Source organism: Silurus meridionalis, chromosome 18 (genome assembly GCF_014805685.1).
Source record: "Silurus meridionalis isolate SWU-2019-XX chromosome 18, ASM1480568v1, whole genome shotgun sequence".
Lineage (NCBI taxonomy): Eukaryota > Metazoa > Chordata > Actinopteri > Siluriformes > Siluridae > Silurus > Silurus meridionalis.
This window is the reverse complement of record NC_060901.1, coordinates 12,470,186-12,488,998: the sequence shown is the minus strand read 5'-3', so window position 1 is coordinate 12,488,998 and position 18,813 is coordinate 12,470,186. Positions and strand designations below refer to the sequence as shown.

The following is an 18,813-nucleotide window of genomic DNA, read 5'->3' as shown; positions in this document are numbered from 1 at the left end:
TTTTAGTTTTTTCGTCACACACTGGTGTCACCTGATCAGTACTGGAGACTTCAGTGTGAACTCTTCTTTGCATAAGCCACCTTAAGGGTCTCCAAGGAAGTACATCTCCAGCCATCTTTTGCTGTCATGGTATCAGTAGCCGTGAGAGCTTTTCAGGTGCTGTCTGCCGTCTCTGAGTATAGATCAGAGAAGGAACACAGATTATTAGGCACATTCATGAGCTCACAGACACACACGATTGCCTGGTGTCACTCTGATCGACCGAATAGAGTGCATTTCTCCCACCGAGAAGGCACAGCCTGGTTTGCTTTCTTGGACTCCAGACTGTGTTGAAATTCTAAAATCATTGTCATTACAGTGGTTGTGTACTTTTCTGGTTCAAGTGTTTAGAACAGGGGTGTCAAACCTAATCACATAAGGGGCCAAAATCTAAAGCACAGTCTAAGTTGAGGGCCAAATTGTTTATTGAGATTGAACATTTTTGGCTGAAGCGGCAGTAAACCTCTCCTGCTGCAATTGCAGTCTGCCTTCTAATTCTTGGACAATTTGATGAGGGTATATTTAGCATACAAAATGCCAGTTGTACTCCTTCAGCACCGACTCTGCCTCATAACACAAATAACACACCTGGTCATAAGTACAGCATGTGATTTTTGAGCATTGCATTCCACATTTAGTCCCAATTGTCTCTTATAATTCCCTCCACTCTTCTGGGAAGATGTTCCACTAGATTTTGGAGTGTGCTTATGGATATTTGTGTTCAACAGCCACAAGTATATTAAGGAAGGCAGGTACTAATTTAGGTAAGGAGGCCTGGGGCACAGTCAGCGTTCCAATTCATCTCAAAGGTGTTCAGCAGGGATGAGATCAGAGCTCTATAGCAGGCCACTCAAGATCTTCCTCTCCAAAGCATGTAAACCAGATCTTCAAGGAGTTCACTTTGTGCTCACAACTGAGCGCCTCCAGTTTTGTGGTTAAAGTTTGGATAATAACTACATATGGCATATGGGTCTGGTGACCCAATACTTTTGGCAATATCGTGTATATTCGCTTTCGGTAAATTAGAAACACTGCACTCTAGCGGTGGGACGTCACGAATTCGAAGTGCATTGCGAGAGATGTAGTTTACGGGCAACTTACCAAGTAACGTACACTTTAAAATTAGCATAGAATTTATTTGAGACATTGAATGGCGAGGCGGGCCGGATCCAGATTCGCATTGAGTTTGACACCTGTGATTTCGAAAATCTTGCATGTCATCTGTTTTTTTTTTAAAAGGTGCCCATGAAACATTTAAAATCAAGGGATAAACTTAGATGGACAAAGTCCTCAAGGTGAGCTGTATGTATGTTTATACAGGGTTTGTGTATTTGGATGTAATGGTGTAATCGGCCCTCCATTGGACAGCACTGGAACAGAAGCTTCTGCTGTTTGTACTGAAGCCTATGCTGAAGTAATTCAGTAAACTGTTCGTTCTGCCAGTGTTATATTTCCAGAGGTTTTACTTTAGGAGATAAATGCTTTATTTATTCATTTTGACCATTTTTGTCTAGCAGGGCAAACGCTGTAGAAGCTAACACTCAATATCCTCCATATTCATGAAGTCTCACTTTAATTGATTTGCAGAATACAGGTTGAAATCAGCATCGAAACGATGGAAATGTCTTTGGTTTTTTTGTTTGCTTCTTTATTGAACCACTTGTTTGGGCCTATAGGTAAAATTGGGGATTGTTTTCTCTCTTTTCACTACGGATTTTTTTAAAAGATGGCTTCGGGGAGAAGAAAAAGCTGCTTATCCTAACACTTTCCCTTCGTTTTTTTTTTTTTTGCAACGCAGAACGAATTGCCGTTTAGATTTTTCTCCGAGTCCGTCGTTGAATTCCTCAACCGAGGCCAAGAATAGAATGTAATTCGCCTGTGCATATTTAATGCATAACCAAATATGCATTCGATGACTGACTCGCTGCCTCACCCTCTGTCATCCTCCCTTCAACTTAAACATCTTGATGGGTTGAATTAGGCACGTTTCCATGCTAAATATTGAATGTCCCTCTGAAAACAAGGACCTTAACTTCCTCTCGCTCAGTTTTTTCTCTCTCCAAGCGAGAGAATGCATTTTGTTGTGTCTACATCTGTGCTGCTTATTGATGTCTTGCTGTTGTGCTGTGTGTTTCTGCTCATTCTCTGTGTTGTTCTCAGAAGCCTGTTTTTCACCTCTCCAAGGTCCTATTAGTAAAACTCCATGCTGCATCTCTGCCAAGCTGCGACAGGGAACGAGGCTTCCAAGCTTTCAGATACTTGCGAAATACACTTGATGTATATTTTGCGAGGCAGGACTTCTAGTTCCAAATGCATTGGCAACTTTGCCTAGCTTTACACAGAGTATAATTATATATTTGTATGTAAATTCTAGCCTGTTTTAATCGTCACATTTATACATTGCACAGTTCTGCACGTACTACCTACATCTGCAAAGCTACATTGATTCTAGAGTTGTTATGATGTCACAACTTTGGGATTGTTCTTCACTTTTAAAACTTCCTTTTGGCTTCTCCCATTAGGGGTCGCCACAGCGGATCCGTATTCATGATCCGCATTCATGATCCGCATGTTCAATTTGGCACGTTTTTACACTGGATGCCCTTCCTAACGCAACCCTCCCCATTTATCTGGGCTTGGAACCGGCACTAAGAGTGCACTGGCTTGTGCAACCCTAATGGCTGGGGTTGGTTCCCTGAAAAACCGATTGTTTTTCACTTATGAATTTCAAAATTCTCTAATTTTTTTTTTCTCCCAACCGGAGAGCACCACCTTTCCTCACAATCTTTCTCTAATTGGTCTTACAAAGACAGAGTGATGAATAGGTAAGGGATGGAAATGGCGGTCCCAGAAATATCTTCTTGTGTTCTGTGTGAGATGGTTGTACGTGCTGGGTTTCAGGATACAGCCTTTTCTAGTAAGCCCTTCCTTTTTCCGCCGTGTCTTGCTGAAGTTGAAACGAAAGCAGGTAGTAACTGAGTTGAAATTGCCACCAAAGTCAAATATAGTCAGAGCTTTGGCAGAGAAGTGACACGTGGGTAAGATACTGAGTTCTGCAGGTTGTTAGTGCAGGTTAAAGCCTGTTTACATGCTTATAGTCAAGAGGAGCTTGATTCGTCAGTTTGAGGGGATCTGCTAAAGGATCCCAAGACTTCCATAAACCATTCGTGAGATATAATCTTTTTCTAGAATATTCTAGCTTTGTTTCTGGACATGCATCTATCCATCGAGATATTCCTGATTTAAACAAAAAAAAATGAAATCACTGTGTACTACAGTGGCAACCTGTAGAATTTTTTGTAATGGCCTCCTAGTAACTGAGAGTTTGCTCCGATTCCTTTAAAAAAAAAAAATGTATACCATCATACCATGATTCCCACCTAAACCCCACATCTGTTCTGGATCTCGTCGCAAATCCCTTTAGGCTCCTGAACACGATCACGGCAATTGTGTCTGCCTGCTGATTGGTCAAGGCCTCCTAATTACTCCACATTACCCATGTACGAACCTCCAAAATGGAAGTGCTGCCCAATTACGCTCATTATGCTACACTTCTCCTGAGCCTTCTTCATCAGAGTGCTTAATTACCAACTTAATTGAACCAATTAAAAACACTTTCCCAGGCTATTTAGCCTGCAGATATTAAAATGATGCTCCTGGTCTCCTGCCCAGTCCTGGCTGCAGTTTCATACCTTCCTCCCAGGCATTGTCTTGACATTGTGAGAATAAGTGAGGCATTCTGTGCTTTGTCAAGACAGATTATTTCAGAATTTGACTGACTATAGTGCAAGCAGGATGAGTAAATGACCGAGCTTCTCTCTCTCTCTCTCTCTCTCTCTCTCTCTCTCTCTCTCTACCTTGATAGTTCACCTTTTAATTACTTTTACAATTGTAATTATTTTCATATATAGTAAGTTATTTATATAAGTTATTTATATAGATTGTAAGACAAATGTAGCCCTCCACTCGTGACTCACCGCTCGTCCATGCTCCCACTACCACATACATATATAGACTGTATAGATTATAGAGTATGGTACTGAACATTGCTCTGTTTTGCTAAATTCTATACTGTAATCTGTTACATTATTAAGAAATTACTTCCAGGAGGTGGGAGCTCAGTGGTTAGGGCATTGGACTTTGGATCAAATCCCACTACCACTGCTGGGCCCTTGAGCAAGGCCCTTAAACCTCCCCTGCTCAGTTGTAAGTCACTCTGGATATATGTGTCTGCCAAATGCCATAAATGTAAATATACCCTATACTGATCATTGTTATTTAAGATCCCTGGGTGCGCTAGGCCATGACTCGACTTTAAGTTACGATGGGGTCATCGGACCGAATCTCCATCGTAGGTCGGGGAATACCTGTAACTATAGTAAAAAAAAAATACGGTGGATTTTGCCAGACACTCAAGCTTTGAGTAACGATATGAAAAAAAGGAAATGTTCGCCATGTCTACTTTTAAACAATAATATTTTCAGCCTTACTCAGTCCTTTTGGAAGAGCACACAGTGAAATTCCTACAAGTGTCAAAATGTTATGCTTTGTCATGTTCCATGGCTGTACAGCAGAGGAGCAATGGCAGCGTGTCACACCGAACATGTCCTCCTCACTAATGCCTCATTAGAGCTGCAGTATGTCTTAGTGTTCTTTAACCTGAAAACAGTAATAGTCCCTGTGTGCCTGTGCCAGGAGTGGTTTGTGCAGCATAGCCATCTGTTGTTTGCAGTGTTTTGTGTGTGTGTATGTGTTAGGAAGGTTAGACTTAAGCTCCACCATCGATCCCTATTAAAGCTCAGTGTCGCTCACAGTAATATTCCTCAGTATGAGATTATCTTTAGTCACATATTGTGTGCAGGTTTAATGAAACTCGGGTCTGTTTTGCACATGTGCTTTATTCATTCCATCCACACCTCTCTCAATACCATCCACCTTCAGATGTTTACCTGCTTTCCTTTCATTTTTGTTATGTTTCTATTGATTATATGCTTTGCAAATGTGTGTGTGTTGGGAGCTTTTGACTGAGTCTTGCCAACCAGCTAATCAGAGTGCCTTTATCCTGTGTGCCATCCCATTCACTGTGCACATAATACTAGGTCTCTCTCTCTCTCTCTCTCTCTCTCTCTCTCTCTCTCTGTTTCTTTGCCTCAGTGTGTGTCTGTATGTCCGGTTGTCTGTTTTGTCAGTGTCTCCCAGAGGCTGCCTGTCTATGTCTCAGCATGTGTCGGTGTGTTCTTTCACTATCTGCCTCTTTGTTCCTGTCAGTGTCTGTCTGTCTCTCAGCATCCGTGTCTGTGTGTAAGTGTGTGCCCACCTTTTTCCTCAAACAGTGTTTGTTAAGTTAATGTATTGAGTTGGGCAGGGTATCATGGCACTTCCTATTACTCTGTGTGTGTGTGTGTGTGTGTGTGTGTGTTATTTTATTTTTTCTCTGAGTATCTTCCTGTCCTTCACACACATCAATAGTGTGGCCTTCAATAATTGAGCAGCTGTGTCTTGCTGTGCAGTGAGCAAGGTTAGTGCACCACTTGAAACACTTGCTAGAGTCAGTGGAATAAAGACATGTGTGTGAGTGTGTGTGTGTGTGTGTGTGTGTCCCATAAGTCATTGGAACAATCTTTTTTTTTTTTTTTTTATTCACTTTGTGTTTTTCCAGGGCTGTTGATTTATAATACAGTGTTTCCCAAACCTGTGCTCAGCGAACCCACTGTATTCACATCCTCTGTCTTTCTCTTTAATTAAAACCAAGTAATGGTTATAAATGAAGCAATAGCAATGCATATTACTAACCTGTGTGAGTTTATACATAGGGTTTGCATTTCTTATACCTGTGGTCTTATACCACAGTGATTTGCAGGTTAGTTCCCATCATCATGTATGTTATAGCAGCAGTCATTCCATTACCAACATTTCCTGTAAACAGAGCTTGGGATACTTCCAAGTACTGGAGATGTTGTTACACACGAGACACTTTCCATAAATGTTGAATAAATGTCTCAACAAAATTTAAGAACACACAACTTTAGAACCCCTAACATTAGAACACACATTGATATACATCAACATTCTATTGACAAAAGTATTGGGGCACCTGAGTTTTCCAGCCGTTTGTGGTTCTTTTCTAATTGTTTACCACAAAACTGGTGGCCTTCACTAGAACTAGGAAACCCAGACGTGTTTCAGCATGACAATACCCCTGTGGACAAAGCCAGCTTCATGAAGATAAGATTTACATGCGATGAAGTGTAAAATCTCCAGCTATAGAGCTCTGAGTTCAAGCATACTGAACACCTTTGGAATGAATTTGAACACTGACTGCACCCCAGGCCTCCTCATCTCACTTAAATCAGTACCTGACTTCACTGACACCATGGTGGCTAAATGAGCAAAAATTTCCACAAACACAGGAGGAAGCGAAAGCAAATCAATCTATAAGTGCAACACATTTGTGGGAATTTTTGCAACAGTGTCGGTTCAAATTTTCCGAACAACATAAAATAGAATGTCGAAAGTTGTAGAAAGAATGGAACAAATGTGTTAGATTTTTATACCTGCGAAAATAATTATTCAATTTTAACAAAACAGTCCCCTGATTTCATTGTTTTTCTCCTATTCTTTAATCTTGGAGAACTTTGAGACATTAAATGGCGTAAATGTCAATAAAAATGGGAAAAATCGTGTTCTTTGGCTTGGTAGTGTAAGTAATGGAACTCCAGTTTCTATGTTGAGTACAGTATGTCGAAAAGCTATAAAAGTTCAAATCGCACAAAACTGAAATGTGATTCAGTAAAAACCACTCCAACACTGATACATTAGTAATTATCAGCAGCTGTAAAAGTAGGTAAGCATTCGCAAAAGTTTCAGTTCGACGGCTTCCCTGTAACATAGTTACACAGAGTCACTTGGAATACATTATTCTCTCAAAAGTCTATTTTACATTGTGTAGTGTTGTTGTGCGTGCATATCTAGGTAAGTAACAATATTCAACACTGTTGTTGATGGTTTGAAGTGTTTCAGAATATTATATAGTTAACTTTAACTCAAAAGTTTCAGTGATATTATAATACCACGGTGTAACAGTCGACCAATTAGCACAGCAATATGCGCTTAAAGCTTTATTTACTTCTGGACGCTTGTCTTTTAACAGTTTGTAATCCATAGTCTGTCGAAGGAAATAGGCATTCGGCGCATAAGCAACCATAGTCAAGAGAGCAGAGCGCACACATTTGTGACTAGTTGCCGGGAATACAACAGGATTCAGCGCTCATAGGTTGCAATACATGCATGTATTTAGATTTGCAATATAGGAGTTGAAACGGCAGTATATGTAAATTCATTACCAAGATTTGCTTCTTGTACTGATATTTTTTTAATCATTGTATTTGTTCTCCACACAGAGACCACACATCTCCCCACCACACATTTTTTTTCATCCCATATCTTCATCCTTCTAACCGAACTGTCATGCTTAATATAATAAACCTTCAGATGTAACTTCACCCCGGACCCACTGCAGTTCTTTTTGACAGAAGAATTGGGCCAGTTGATGTTCAACCATCCCTTCATGCGCAATCCATCAAAAGGGCTTTTAAAATAAACATGGCATTTCGCATCGTGGTACCTGCTAACAATTCTACACATGCTGTGAGGTTGTTTTTTTTTAAATCAGGAAAAGCCAGGGTTTTAACCCAATCAGAGCACAGCAGGTAGCTGTTTTTCTTCTGAATGAAACAAGGTAAACAAGATGTTTAAAATAGCAAGCCTTCTCTCTCTTTACATTGTTTCAGTTTAGCCTCATTTTATGTGTGTGCCTATAGTAAGTCACCCCCAAAGCTGTTTCAACTCTCAGTGATAGCACTTTAACGAAAAACTCGTCCTCCACTGTTTATCTGAAGCTTTATAGCCTTTCCAACTCCCATGCAGGTCTGGGCTGTGTGTATACACACACTCTAGGTGAAGCATTATAGCTCGCAGGTATTAAGAGAACGGGTTAGAAAGTGTGTCAAATCACCTCTGATACAACCTCGAGATGGAGTTCTGTTCTATTCATAAAAAAGCACAAAACTTTAGTGTGGTAATTCTCTCAGATACTTCTTGCTGGAGGCTCTCCAATTTACTCGCTATGCATTTCGAATTCCTTGTTAAGTGAAAACAGCTTAGCGTCGGCGCTAGGAAGTGCGCTGTCCCCGGCACCTCGGGCTGCCGATCGAGTACCCCAGGCCTGGTGCATGTTGGAATGCAAAGCGCCGGAAGCGTTCGAAGGAGTGCAAAACCACGCCATAAATTACCAGCTTCAGCAGGAAGAGTCACTCGTGCTGTCGTCAGTATGGCCACACACACACCCTGCTGTTTTGCTCTAAGCAGCTTAGTTAGCTCAACGAGGTACCGTAGGAGCTGTAATGAGCCTAAAGATGGACACAGGCACGACAGGCTCGTCTGCATTACGCTTCCCCGAGGAGATAAACTTCAGGTACAGCCGACTCTGGCAGCCCTTTCCATCAGCATTATGTTCATGTCGGCTTTCGCTTGGAATACAAATGAAGTCAGATTTGGAGTGGATCCTTGACAAATCACAGTTATGCATATACAAGGGGTGTACACACACACACACACATTTTTTGTACACAGTAATATTTGACTTACAGTTTTTCCCCTTCTGACAGTGAAAATCTTATCGTCAGGCACAGATGCTCAACTGGGAATTTGGACCAGTAACCCTTACCCCTCTATCCTGTTCTGCTGAACTCTTTCAAATGACTGGCCTCTGTTTTCTGACACAGAAAAGCCAATACCCAGCAGCCAGGACCTGGGTCAGTAGCACAGGCCTTGGAACATCAATATTTCATCCCTTGTTTCTCTGTAAAAAAAAAACCTCAGGCACTCATCACAGTAGCCCCATGTTCCCCATCATGTTTCCTTCATGCTGTAGCAGAGTGCAGAATTACTGAAATAAATATCAACATCCTAGCCTGTGTTCCCTTGACCCTGTCTTGCAGAGTCAAAATACTATCCTGAGTGTCTCGTCAGGGTTTGACCCCAATAATCGATTTCGCACCCAGGACTGATTCTGGAGTTCGCCTGGGAGCAAGGGGCCATAATGTCTGGGGCCAAAACATAGAAGAATTTCTTTCTGAAGTGGGATTGATTGTATATTGATGGATGGATGGATGGATGGATGGATGGATGGATGGATAAATAACCAACAGGGTACATGAAATTAAGTGTCAGTCCTTATGGTGCATAAAATTTAAATATAAAGTATTAAAATGTAAATATAAGTGATCTGCTTAAATATTAAGGTATAGAACAGGTATTAAAGGTATATTATACATATTGCAGTCTTTATACAGATTTTTCTATCACCTTTGTGGCTAAATGAACAAAAATCTCCACAAGCGCAACTCTACAATCTAGTAGAACCATCTTCCCTGAAGAGTGGAGGTCACTTACAGTTTACAGCCTTATTCCAAAATGGATATAATTCATAATGTTTCTCAAAATTCAACAAATACCCCATAATAACAACATGAAAGAAATTTGTTTGAAATCTTTAAAAAAAAAAGTTAAAATTAAAAATTACATTGTACATAAGCATTTACAGCTTTTGCCATGACACTCAAAATTGAGCTCAGGTGCATCCTGTTTCCACTGATCATCCTTGAGCTGTTTCTACAACCTGATTGGAGTCCACCTGTGGTGAATTCAGCTGATTGGACAAGATTTGGAAAGGCACACACCTGTCTATAGAAGGTCCCACTGTTAACAGTGCATGTCAGAGCACAAACCAAGCCATGAAGTCCAAGGAACTATCTTTAGACCTCCCACACTCAGATTTGGGGAAGGCTGCAGAAAGCTTTAGACTCTTTAGGTCTAGACCTCCGACTGGGGCTCGGGTTCATCTTCCAACTGGACAACGACCCTAAGCACACAGTCAAGATAACAAAGGAGTGGCTACGGGACAACTCTGCAAATGTCCTTGAGTGGCCCAGCTAGAGTCAAGACATGAACCCGATTGAACATCTCTGGAGATATCTGAAAACTGCTTTCACGTTGTCAATACTGGGTATTGTTTGTAGAATTGTGAGGAAAATAATGAATTCAATCCAGTGAAGCGCTGTACTAGCAATAGGGCACATTTACGCCATTTAGCGAAGGCTCTTGTCCAGAGTGACTTGCAAAAGTGCTTTGAGTCTCTGTCAATGCATAAATCAACACAAATTACAAACTTAAGATATCCTACAACACAAGAAATATCAAAAGCAAAGCAAAGTCAGAAAGTGCTAGTTTTATTGTTTCAGGAAGAGGAAGGTCTTCAGCCGTGACTCCACTGTTCTGACATCTAGGGGAAGTTTATTTCACCACCTCAGTGCCAGAACAGAGAAGAGCCTTTACTGTATTCTTTTACTTTTACCCTTAGAAATGGTGGGACCAGTCAAACAGTGTTGGAGGATCTCAGGCAGCGTGGCACGCCATTAATGTTGACCTTAATATCCACCAACCATGGCAATATGTTTTGTTTATGTGCGGTTAGTTTTTCAGGCAAAAAAATGCTAATGCTTCTACTACTAATAATTAGGGCTGTCAAAATGAACATGTTAATAACGCATTAACGCAAAAAAATTTTAACAGCACAAATATTTATTAATAGGTTGCAAATGATTTGTAGTGGATTTTGGAAGAGCTCTGGTTTTCTGCAGGCTGCTCTTTTCACCATCTGAAGGTGGCTAAAAGAATTCCCCAGTAAGGAATTGAATTGTGTAGCCACCTCATTTTCAAAGGGCCGAGTTTGATCATGGGCACAAAGCGAAGAACTTCAGCACACTTCAAATGGGTCGTAATCGAGAGCTAGAAAGCGCACCATTCAGTTCCTGTCATTTGCACAGATCTGTCTAACTCTATAGTGCCACAAAGTGAACCAGAAATGGTCAAAGACTCGAAGTCTCTTGAAGCTCACACGGTTGACGTCAAAGATTCAGAACTCGATGCCAAACTGTAGTGAGGATGACTGCTTGAGGTAAGTGTACTAGGATAGACTGAGGGGAGGTTGGTTGGAGTAATCAATCCCTCTGAACCACTTCTCTTTCTTGGACTTATCCTTATTAATCAGTGTCGAAAGTGTTTGGGATAGAGATCAGTGCATACACACAGCAGTCTCCAAGAGCAAAGGCTTTTCTGTGACATCTCGAGTCTCATATCTCCCAGGTAGGGGGAGTTAATAAAGTAATAAAGAGCTGTAGCTGTGTGTGTGTATGTGTGTATGTGTGTGTGTGTGTGTGTGTGTGTGTGTGTGTGTGTGTGTGTGTGTCACAGTTTGATACTTTCAGACAGCCGTCCTCTCAGCTGCTCTGATTAAGGCCGCGAGGTTACACCAATAGGCAATCATCACCCAGCACATAACTCAGAGAGAACTGCCCTCACTCACTATCTCTCTGTCTCTGTCCCTTTTTCTCACTCAGGCTCCATTTCTTTCATTTTTTGCTGTCTGTCTTTCACAGCATGCACTGATGGATAGCTAGGTAGGCAGGTAGGCAGAGTGCTGTTTTTTTTTTTTCCTTTCCTTTCAGCCTCCTCAGGCACTTTCAAACTGTGTATGTTGGTGAGACCCATGATTCCTGCATTCCTTCCTTTTGTGTGGTTACATTCCTGGAATGGAGATGATAATTATTCCTAGATGGTGTATAACACTGGATTTGCTTATAGAGAAGAATCATTTGGCATTTCGAGTAATAATAATAACAATAATCTTTATTTTATATAGCGCCTATATAGGTGGGAGCCTGGTGGTTAAGGCAATGGACTTTGGATCCAGAGGTTGTGGGTTTTTGAGTACCAGCCATGCCAGGCTACCACTCTTGGGCCCTTGAGCAAGGCCCTTAACCCCCCATAGGTGCTCAGTTGTGAGAATGGGGATAAAAGTCATCCACCATGGCTGGCCTAGGCTCAGCTGTGAACAGAGGAGGGTGGGTTTTGGGCTAGCAACCTGACCCGGTAACAAACTGCTTCGGAAACAGCAAGCCTTCAGGCCCATCCCGCTTAATGCGCCTCGTGTGGGAGGGAAAAAATGTTTTTTTTAAATGTAGTACATATTAATGCGCTTTCTGAGCATACAGAATAAATACAAAAAATATATTGATAATAATATAATTAATAATAATAAAAATAAGTCACTACACATCGCGGAATACATAAAACTAGAATAAAACAGCAAATTTAAAAAGTTTTTACAGCCAAATTTAAAAAAGATTTGGCATGTTTAATCTCAGTGGGGAGAAAATTCCATAGTTTTGGTGCCTGGGAGGAAAAAGCCTAATCACCCATAGAATGTAAATAGGTAGGATGAACAACTAAAAGACCAGAATCAGAAGAGCAGAGATCACACCTTGGAGTGTTGACAGTTAAAAGTTACTGTACGTCAAATAATGAGGTACCTTGTAGGTCAGCATAAGAATTTTATTCTCAATCCGGAATCTGACAGGGAACCAATGCAATGACTCCAAAATCGGAGAAATATGCTCACCAGACCTGGTCTTTGTCAGCATCCTAGAATCAACAGCAGTGGGTCTGATACCATGTAAGTGCCCATGTAGGCTCTTGTTTTTGCTTCAGGCCCTGATGCTTGGAAGCAACTGTCGCCTGGAGTATTTGCAACATTTCCACTATTTCCATTTGTGCTCGTCAGCATATTGTCAGGTCACTTCAGCGCCAGATGAGGATGGAAAATCGAAGTGAAACAAAGATTCCTTTGTTTGGATGCAATGTAGATCTTTAATTTCCAAGGATGTTTTTTGTAAATGAGCTTTCTCTTTATTTGCTCTTTGGTTAAGTTTGATACCTATGAGTCAAAAAGCCTCCAAGCAAATAAAAAAAAAAAAAGAAACATTACTGAATGATGGAAATGCAGGATAGAAAAGCCATCCAACCCTGTTGAGCACGGAGCTGGCGCTAAATAAATGATTAGATAATTATTTGAATAGCTCGTTTCAAACCATATATTTTTTTTTTGGTATCGCATCCAGCTCTGTGCACACAGCATGCTCGGTTCACTTCCTGCGTTTGGGTCGATTCAGGGTTAAACCGCTTTCTCGCTGCAATCAAACCGTGTTTGCTCGGAACTGGACCGAGACCACCTCGCTCGGACAATTTCAGACAAGTTCTTTTGATTGCTGTGTTCCGAGCTGCAGGGGGGAAAAAAAAAAGCAGAAAACGAGTTTGATTCGTAAGGACTAAACACTGCATATGTGAAGCATCCTCAGTTTCTGATTAGACCTTTTATACTTACATTTAGAGTGGAATAAAATGGTAGTCTAGCAAGTTTGTTACTGATTTTGCTACTTCCTGAACTTATTCAATTATTCCACTATAGGTATTGAAGTGCACAGTGTATAATCACACCATATGCAACCCAGAGGGAATTTATTTTCTTTGAAATATTGTGTTTCTATCAATCTATCAGGGAAGGTGGTAGAAGTGGTTAAGGCTCTGGGTTACTGATTGGAGGATCAGGGTTCGAGTCAAGTTGTATCGCCAAGCTGCCACTTTTGGGGCCCCTAAACAAGGCCCTTAACCTTAAGTGCTCCATGGCTTACCCTGTAAAGCACATGTGACAAGAATAAAGCACCTTTCTTTCTTTCTTTCTTTCTTTCTTTCTTTCTTTCTTTCTTTCTTTCTTTCTTTCTTTCTTTCCCATTTCTGAGTGCTAATACTCTCTACTGCCACCATGTGGTATCAGCAGTTACCCCTTTAAAACAGGCGCATGTATTGTGAATGTAGGTATTTTGCGCTGTGTTTACATGCAACACAACCGCTCATTCCTTCATATCAGCTCAGCATCACACACGGAACCAGTTCTTAATGTCTTCCTCACTTCCCTTTCAACAGTCCTCTGGAACAGACACCGATATTCGATCCAGCAGACCCCAGGCTCACAAAGCCTCGATTGCATCATCGTAGACCGGCGGCATGTGTAAGTTTAGACCGCGGCGCTTTGTTTCTCGTGACACCTTCTAAAAATACTCCCTCGAAAGTAGCGCCCGAGAGTATATTTTGGGAGCGAGGCAAAAGGGAAAGCAGGGATTGTGTGATAAATGGAAAGATACGAACACCGCGTAGGCAGGCGTGCGTACGAGCACGAGTGTTTCATCACGCCGAGATTCCTCTCTCGCTGTTTTCTATATTAGGTATTCGTGCTGTGTGTGATATGACAATAAAAGTCAATACCTCTGCATGTGGCACGGTATTTGTGTGTGTGTGTGTGTGTGTGTGTGTGCTCCCTTTCTCCTGGTTACTTGGGTGTATCAGCGGCTATCCTCCACTGTCCCCATTAATTAAGCCTCCATAATCAGCACTGCTCCCCAGGGATAAGCAGAAAAATAATTAAATTGACCAATTAGGATAGCCAGTGAAGCCCTCATTCTCTTATTCTGCTCTTCCTTTTTCATTCATATTCCTAGAACTGTCTTCACTGCTGCAGTATTTTATAGCGGCTGTTTTAACTATTTTATTTTCCTGAAAGTCTAGATTCCCATCTCAGGTGATTTTGTGTCTGCAGTCATGTCTATGTAATAAAGTCTAATGAAGTGCTTTTTATGCCTCTCATTTGTGACCCCCTGATTAGTTATTCATACACAGATGCAGACCGCTGTTCTTCATTATGTTACATTACTGGATATGTTTTATTAATTTTTTAACTCTTCTCCCTCATATACCATTTTGTACTTATTTACTTTTTTTTTATTATATCCTTCTCCGTTTATTGTAAAAGCACAGAGTTATGCTAATCGTTCTAGTACTGTACAAGTGTTCGAAATGTACTTCTGTTGAAATGGGAATGTATTAAGCGTGTGCATGGAGAGCACTCGTGTTATTTTTATGGATTTTTAACTCCCACATGCATCTCGTAGAACGGGAACCCGGCCCAGTCGCAGCATGTTTAGAGTCTGCTCCGAGCTGCTGCTGATCGGAGGCCAGTCGTCATTTAGGGAGATGGAATTTGACGTCCCATCTGCTGTGTGGATTTTTTTTGTTGTTATACACACTATATTGACAAAAGTTTGTGGACACCTAAACATTCGATTTGCTTTTTGAACATCCCATTCCACATGTAGTCCCCGTTATAATTACCTCCACTCTTCTGGAAAGATGTTCCACTAGATTTTGGCGTGTTCTTGTGGAGATTTCTCTTCATTCAACCACAAATTCATTAGTAAAGTCAGCTACTGATGTAGATGTGAGAAGGTCTGGGGTGCAAAGCAGTGTCTGAATTCATCCCAAAGGTGTTTGGTAGGATTGAGGATCAGAGCTCTAAAAGCAGGTCAATTCAAGATCTTTTACTCCAGACCATCTGAAGCATATTTTTAATAGAGCTGGCTTTACCAGGTTTGATGTTACCACACCCGAAGACATTTTGTACAACCGTGAACACACATGGCTGGGAAAGGCTGGTGTCCGAATACTTTTGAGCAGCAATGTAGCAGTGTGCCTCGTTTTCCCCACGCGAATTAGACCTACGCAGGCACTCTTGCCGCCTCAGCTTGTCCGTTGAGTGTCTAATTAAGCGGATTTCACGCTCTTGTGGTCACTTTGACAAGGAGGTGACGGGAGATGACTTCCGGCTAATTGCGCCAGACAGGACACGTGACCCCGAAGCCTGCTGCGGTTCCGAAGGCCGCAGTCAGGAATATTTCCATTGCTCTCATTTACCCTTGAAGGGGAGACCCATCTTGCTTGTTTATTGGCAGTAAGCAGGGCAGCCATTGATTTTCATTAAGTCCTGTCTGTGGCTAGCATAAAAGATGATTGTGGTCTCCGCTGTGTGAAGCTCTCTCACAGCCGGCCGTAGGAACCACGCTGCGCACGCCCTTTATAGAATCTATGCTCTTTGAACAATGGCCGCCCTCCTCTCGTCTGTCTGTTTGCACATGCTGACTCGTGTTTGCTCGCATCTGCAAACTGAAACAACTTTGTGCTGTGCGCGGCTTACAGAGCGCTCGTATCCTCAGAGCGCCGGTCATCACCTGTTTTGCATCGTATGTTATGTGTTTTTTGGCTTTATTCTGGGATAATGTGTACATATGCAGATTAGGGATGTTTTCTTTGTTTGTGGGGTTTTCACTATTCAGGATGCTCTGGATCAGTCAGTGCATTTACTCATTAGTTTAAAAAACAACACAAAGTCGTCTAGCCATCACAATCTGGCTCTTGTCAAACTCGCTTTCAATTCTTACCCTTGCCCATTTTTCCTGCTTCTAACACGTCAACTTTGAGGACAAAATGTTCACTTGCTGACTGATGTATCCCACTCACTAACAGGCGCCATGATGAAGAGATAATCTTTGTACGATTCACTTCACCTCTCATAATGATTTAATGTCATGTCGATGGTCGGTGAATATGCAGATGTTACGCGGAGTTACGGAGACGAACAGCGGTGCGACAGAATTGTACAAATATTTTACGATTCGAGCGCCAGGCAAACGTAGCAGAGAATTTGAGGAACGATACGTTGGGGCGCTGCCAGGATGTGCGCATCTCCCGATTTGCCAGCGGTCGACAAATTTCAGTTGTCTCTGTGTTAGTGGGGTTTTTTTTGGTGTTTTTGGTGTTTCAAAGCCCAATTTTAGCCCTTTTTACCAACGCTATAAACATATATACTATAAAGTTTGTGCATTACGATACTGTAAATTGCTCTGTTTTGCTAAATGATGTACAGTGCAACCTCGATACTCGCGGGGGTTACGCTCTATGAAAAATCAGGACGTTATTCAAAATAGCTTCGTTTTTCTTCCGAATGAACAACGTGTTTGAGTATTTTCCGAATGCCGTGGTTCACGTGAACCTTGTAGAAGTATGTAATAGATGGTTTCGCTTAGTTAGAGTGAATGGGGGACGTCCTGAAGCCTTCGCAGTTTATCTGACCTTGGCCCAGTTATTTCTCGGAGGGCTCGAGGATTGCTCATTAATCCACTCTTGTTCCTTGTTTGTGTTCTGATCGCTCTCTTGCTCTGTTTTGTATGTTGCCATCAGGCCGAGCCCGAGGGCTTCTCCCACTTCCACCTGTACGTGTGTGCTGCTTTCTTGGTGCACTGGAGGAAGGAGATTTTGGAGGAAAGGGACTTCCAGGTGAGTTTGGAACTGTTCCTATTTGTCTCTGTGTGTGTGTGTGTGTGTGTGTGTGTGTGTGTGGTGTGTTTGCCATGTCTCTCTCAACTCCCAGAGCTGCAGAAAGTGTCCTCGTTCAAGCCCCTCTATCCTCAACTCTGGGGGTCACTGGGTCATTGCAGGTGCATTAGTGTGATGACTGTGGCAGCTGCTTTAAGGTGACATTGGACGGTTGTCCCCTCCATCTCTCTCTTTCTCTCTCACTCCATCCCCAAGATAAATTGTAAGTTAAGAGTTTGGATGAGGAAGATTTTGCGAGTTTCTGAAGTCCCTCTTGGTTACTTGTGGCCCGAGGCAGCACCACATAGAACCCACTTACCGCCTATGACTTTATCTCCAGGTCAGTGTTTTCCAGTATGGTCTTCAGGGACCCCTGCGTTTTTTTTTTTTTCTCCCCCAACTCCCATCCCTCCTAAACCAGCGGTTCAGTGTTGGGTTGTAGCAAAGAAAAAATCCCGGAGCGTTTGCAGAGACAGGTTGAGGAGGCCGCTTTCAGCTGATCTCTAACAGAACCGCATCTTATTAGTGCTCTTTTTTCAACTCAGTACACACCAATTAGCACATTTCTCTCTTGCCAGCCTTGTATGCCAAACACTTATACACTCTTTTGTTCCCTTTTTCAACATCTTGCCTCACTAGCCCTTGTTCTTCATGCTCTCTTTCTTTCTACTCTTCCTGCTTTGTCTCCCTGGTGTCTTTGCAGATTCAGATTGTGTATGCATGCATTTAAGGAGTTTTGTGTGTGTGTGTGTGTGTGTGTGTGTGTGTGTGTGTGTGTGTGTGTGTGTGTGTCTGTGGGTTTGTGGTTGTGTGTACACAAGTGTGTGTGGGAGTTTTGAATATCCAGGATGTCAGGAGTGCATGGTGTGTGTGGTGTGTGTGTGTGTGTGTGGTGTGTGTTACAGGGCAGTGCGTTGATTGATTGTGTTTACAGTGCCCACTGATTCAGTATGATTCTCTGCAGCACCACTGCAGCAGTCAGCCAGGCTCCGCTTGGCATTCAGAAGAGCCACCCACAAGCATGGGGCACACACATCTGTCTCTGCCCTCCTCAGGTCTTCTACACCAACACAAAGTCTCTTTTTCACATTAGTCTCTGCTCAGCCACCCTCTTGTTCACTTACCGTGGGCTGCAGAATGCACTGGGAAGAGCTGCTTTTTTTTTCACTTTTTATCATTCGCATAGTTTCTTGCTTATGTTGCACAGTGACACTCATGTGAACTGCACGTTTACATGAACAGAAAGTGGTGGAAGGCCAGACCTCGATCCTGAGTTAAGGATGCTCAGATAAGGTAAGAAAAGATCAGTGAAAAGGATTTAGTCAGTGGTCAATGACCGCCCACCAGCTCGCTGTTTTCCGTCATGTATCAGTGCTAAACATGGTAAAGTTTTTTTTTTTTTTTTTACATGAAAACTCCAAATGCAGCTTTTTAAACTGCTGCTTATGCTGCATCACAGGGCAGTGTAACACACTCAGCAGGTGAACTCACACACACAGATTGGCCAGTGTTTCTGTGATTGACAGAGAAGAAAGTCTTTTACATTTTTCAATTAATTTTTATTTGTATAGCACGTTTTACAATGGACATCGTCTCAAGGCAGCTTTACACAAA

At 42.0% G+C, this 18,813-nt stretch overlaps 1 protein-coding gene across 4 annotated transcripts in view; it reads left to right on the top strand.

Annotated features, from left to right (window-relative positions):
- Window positions 1–18,813, top strand: part of tbc1d22a (TBC1 domain family, member 22a) — a 182,495-nt gene that overhangs the window by 147,018 nt on the left and 16,664 nt on the right. For all 4 annotated transcript variants that reach the window (XM_046873155.1, XM_046873153.1, XM_046873154.1 and 1 more), the window contains one exon: window positions 17,065–17,160. In XM_046873155.1, coding sequence (XP_046729111.1) covers window positions 17,065–17,160 — 96 coding nt within the window. The remainder of the gene's footprint in view (window positions 1–17,064; window positions 17,161–18,813) is intronic.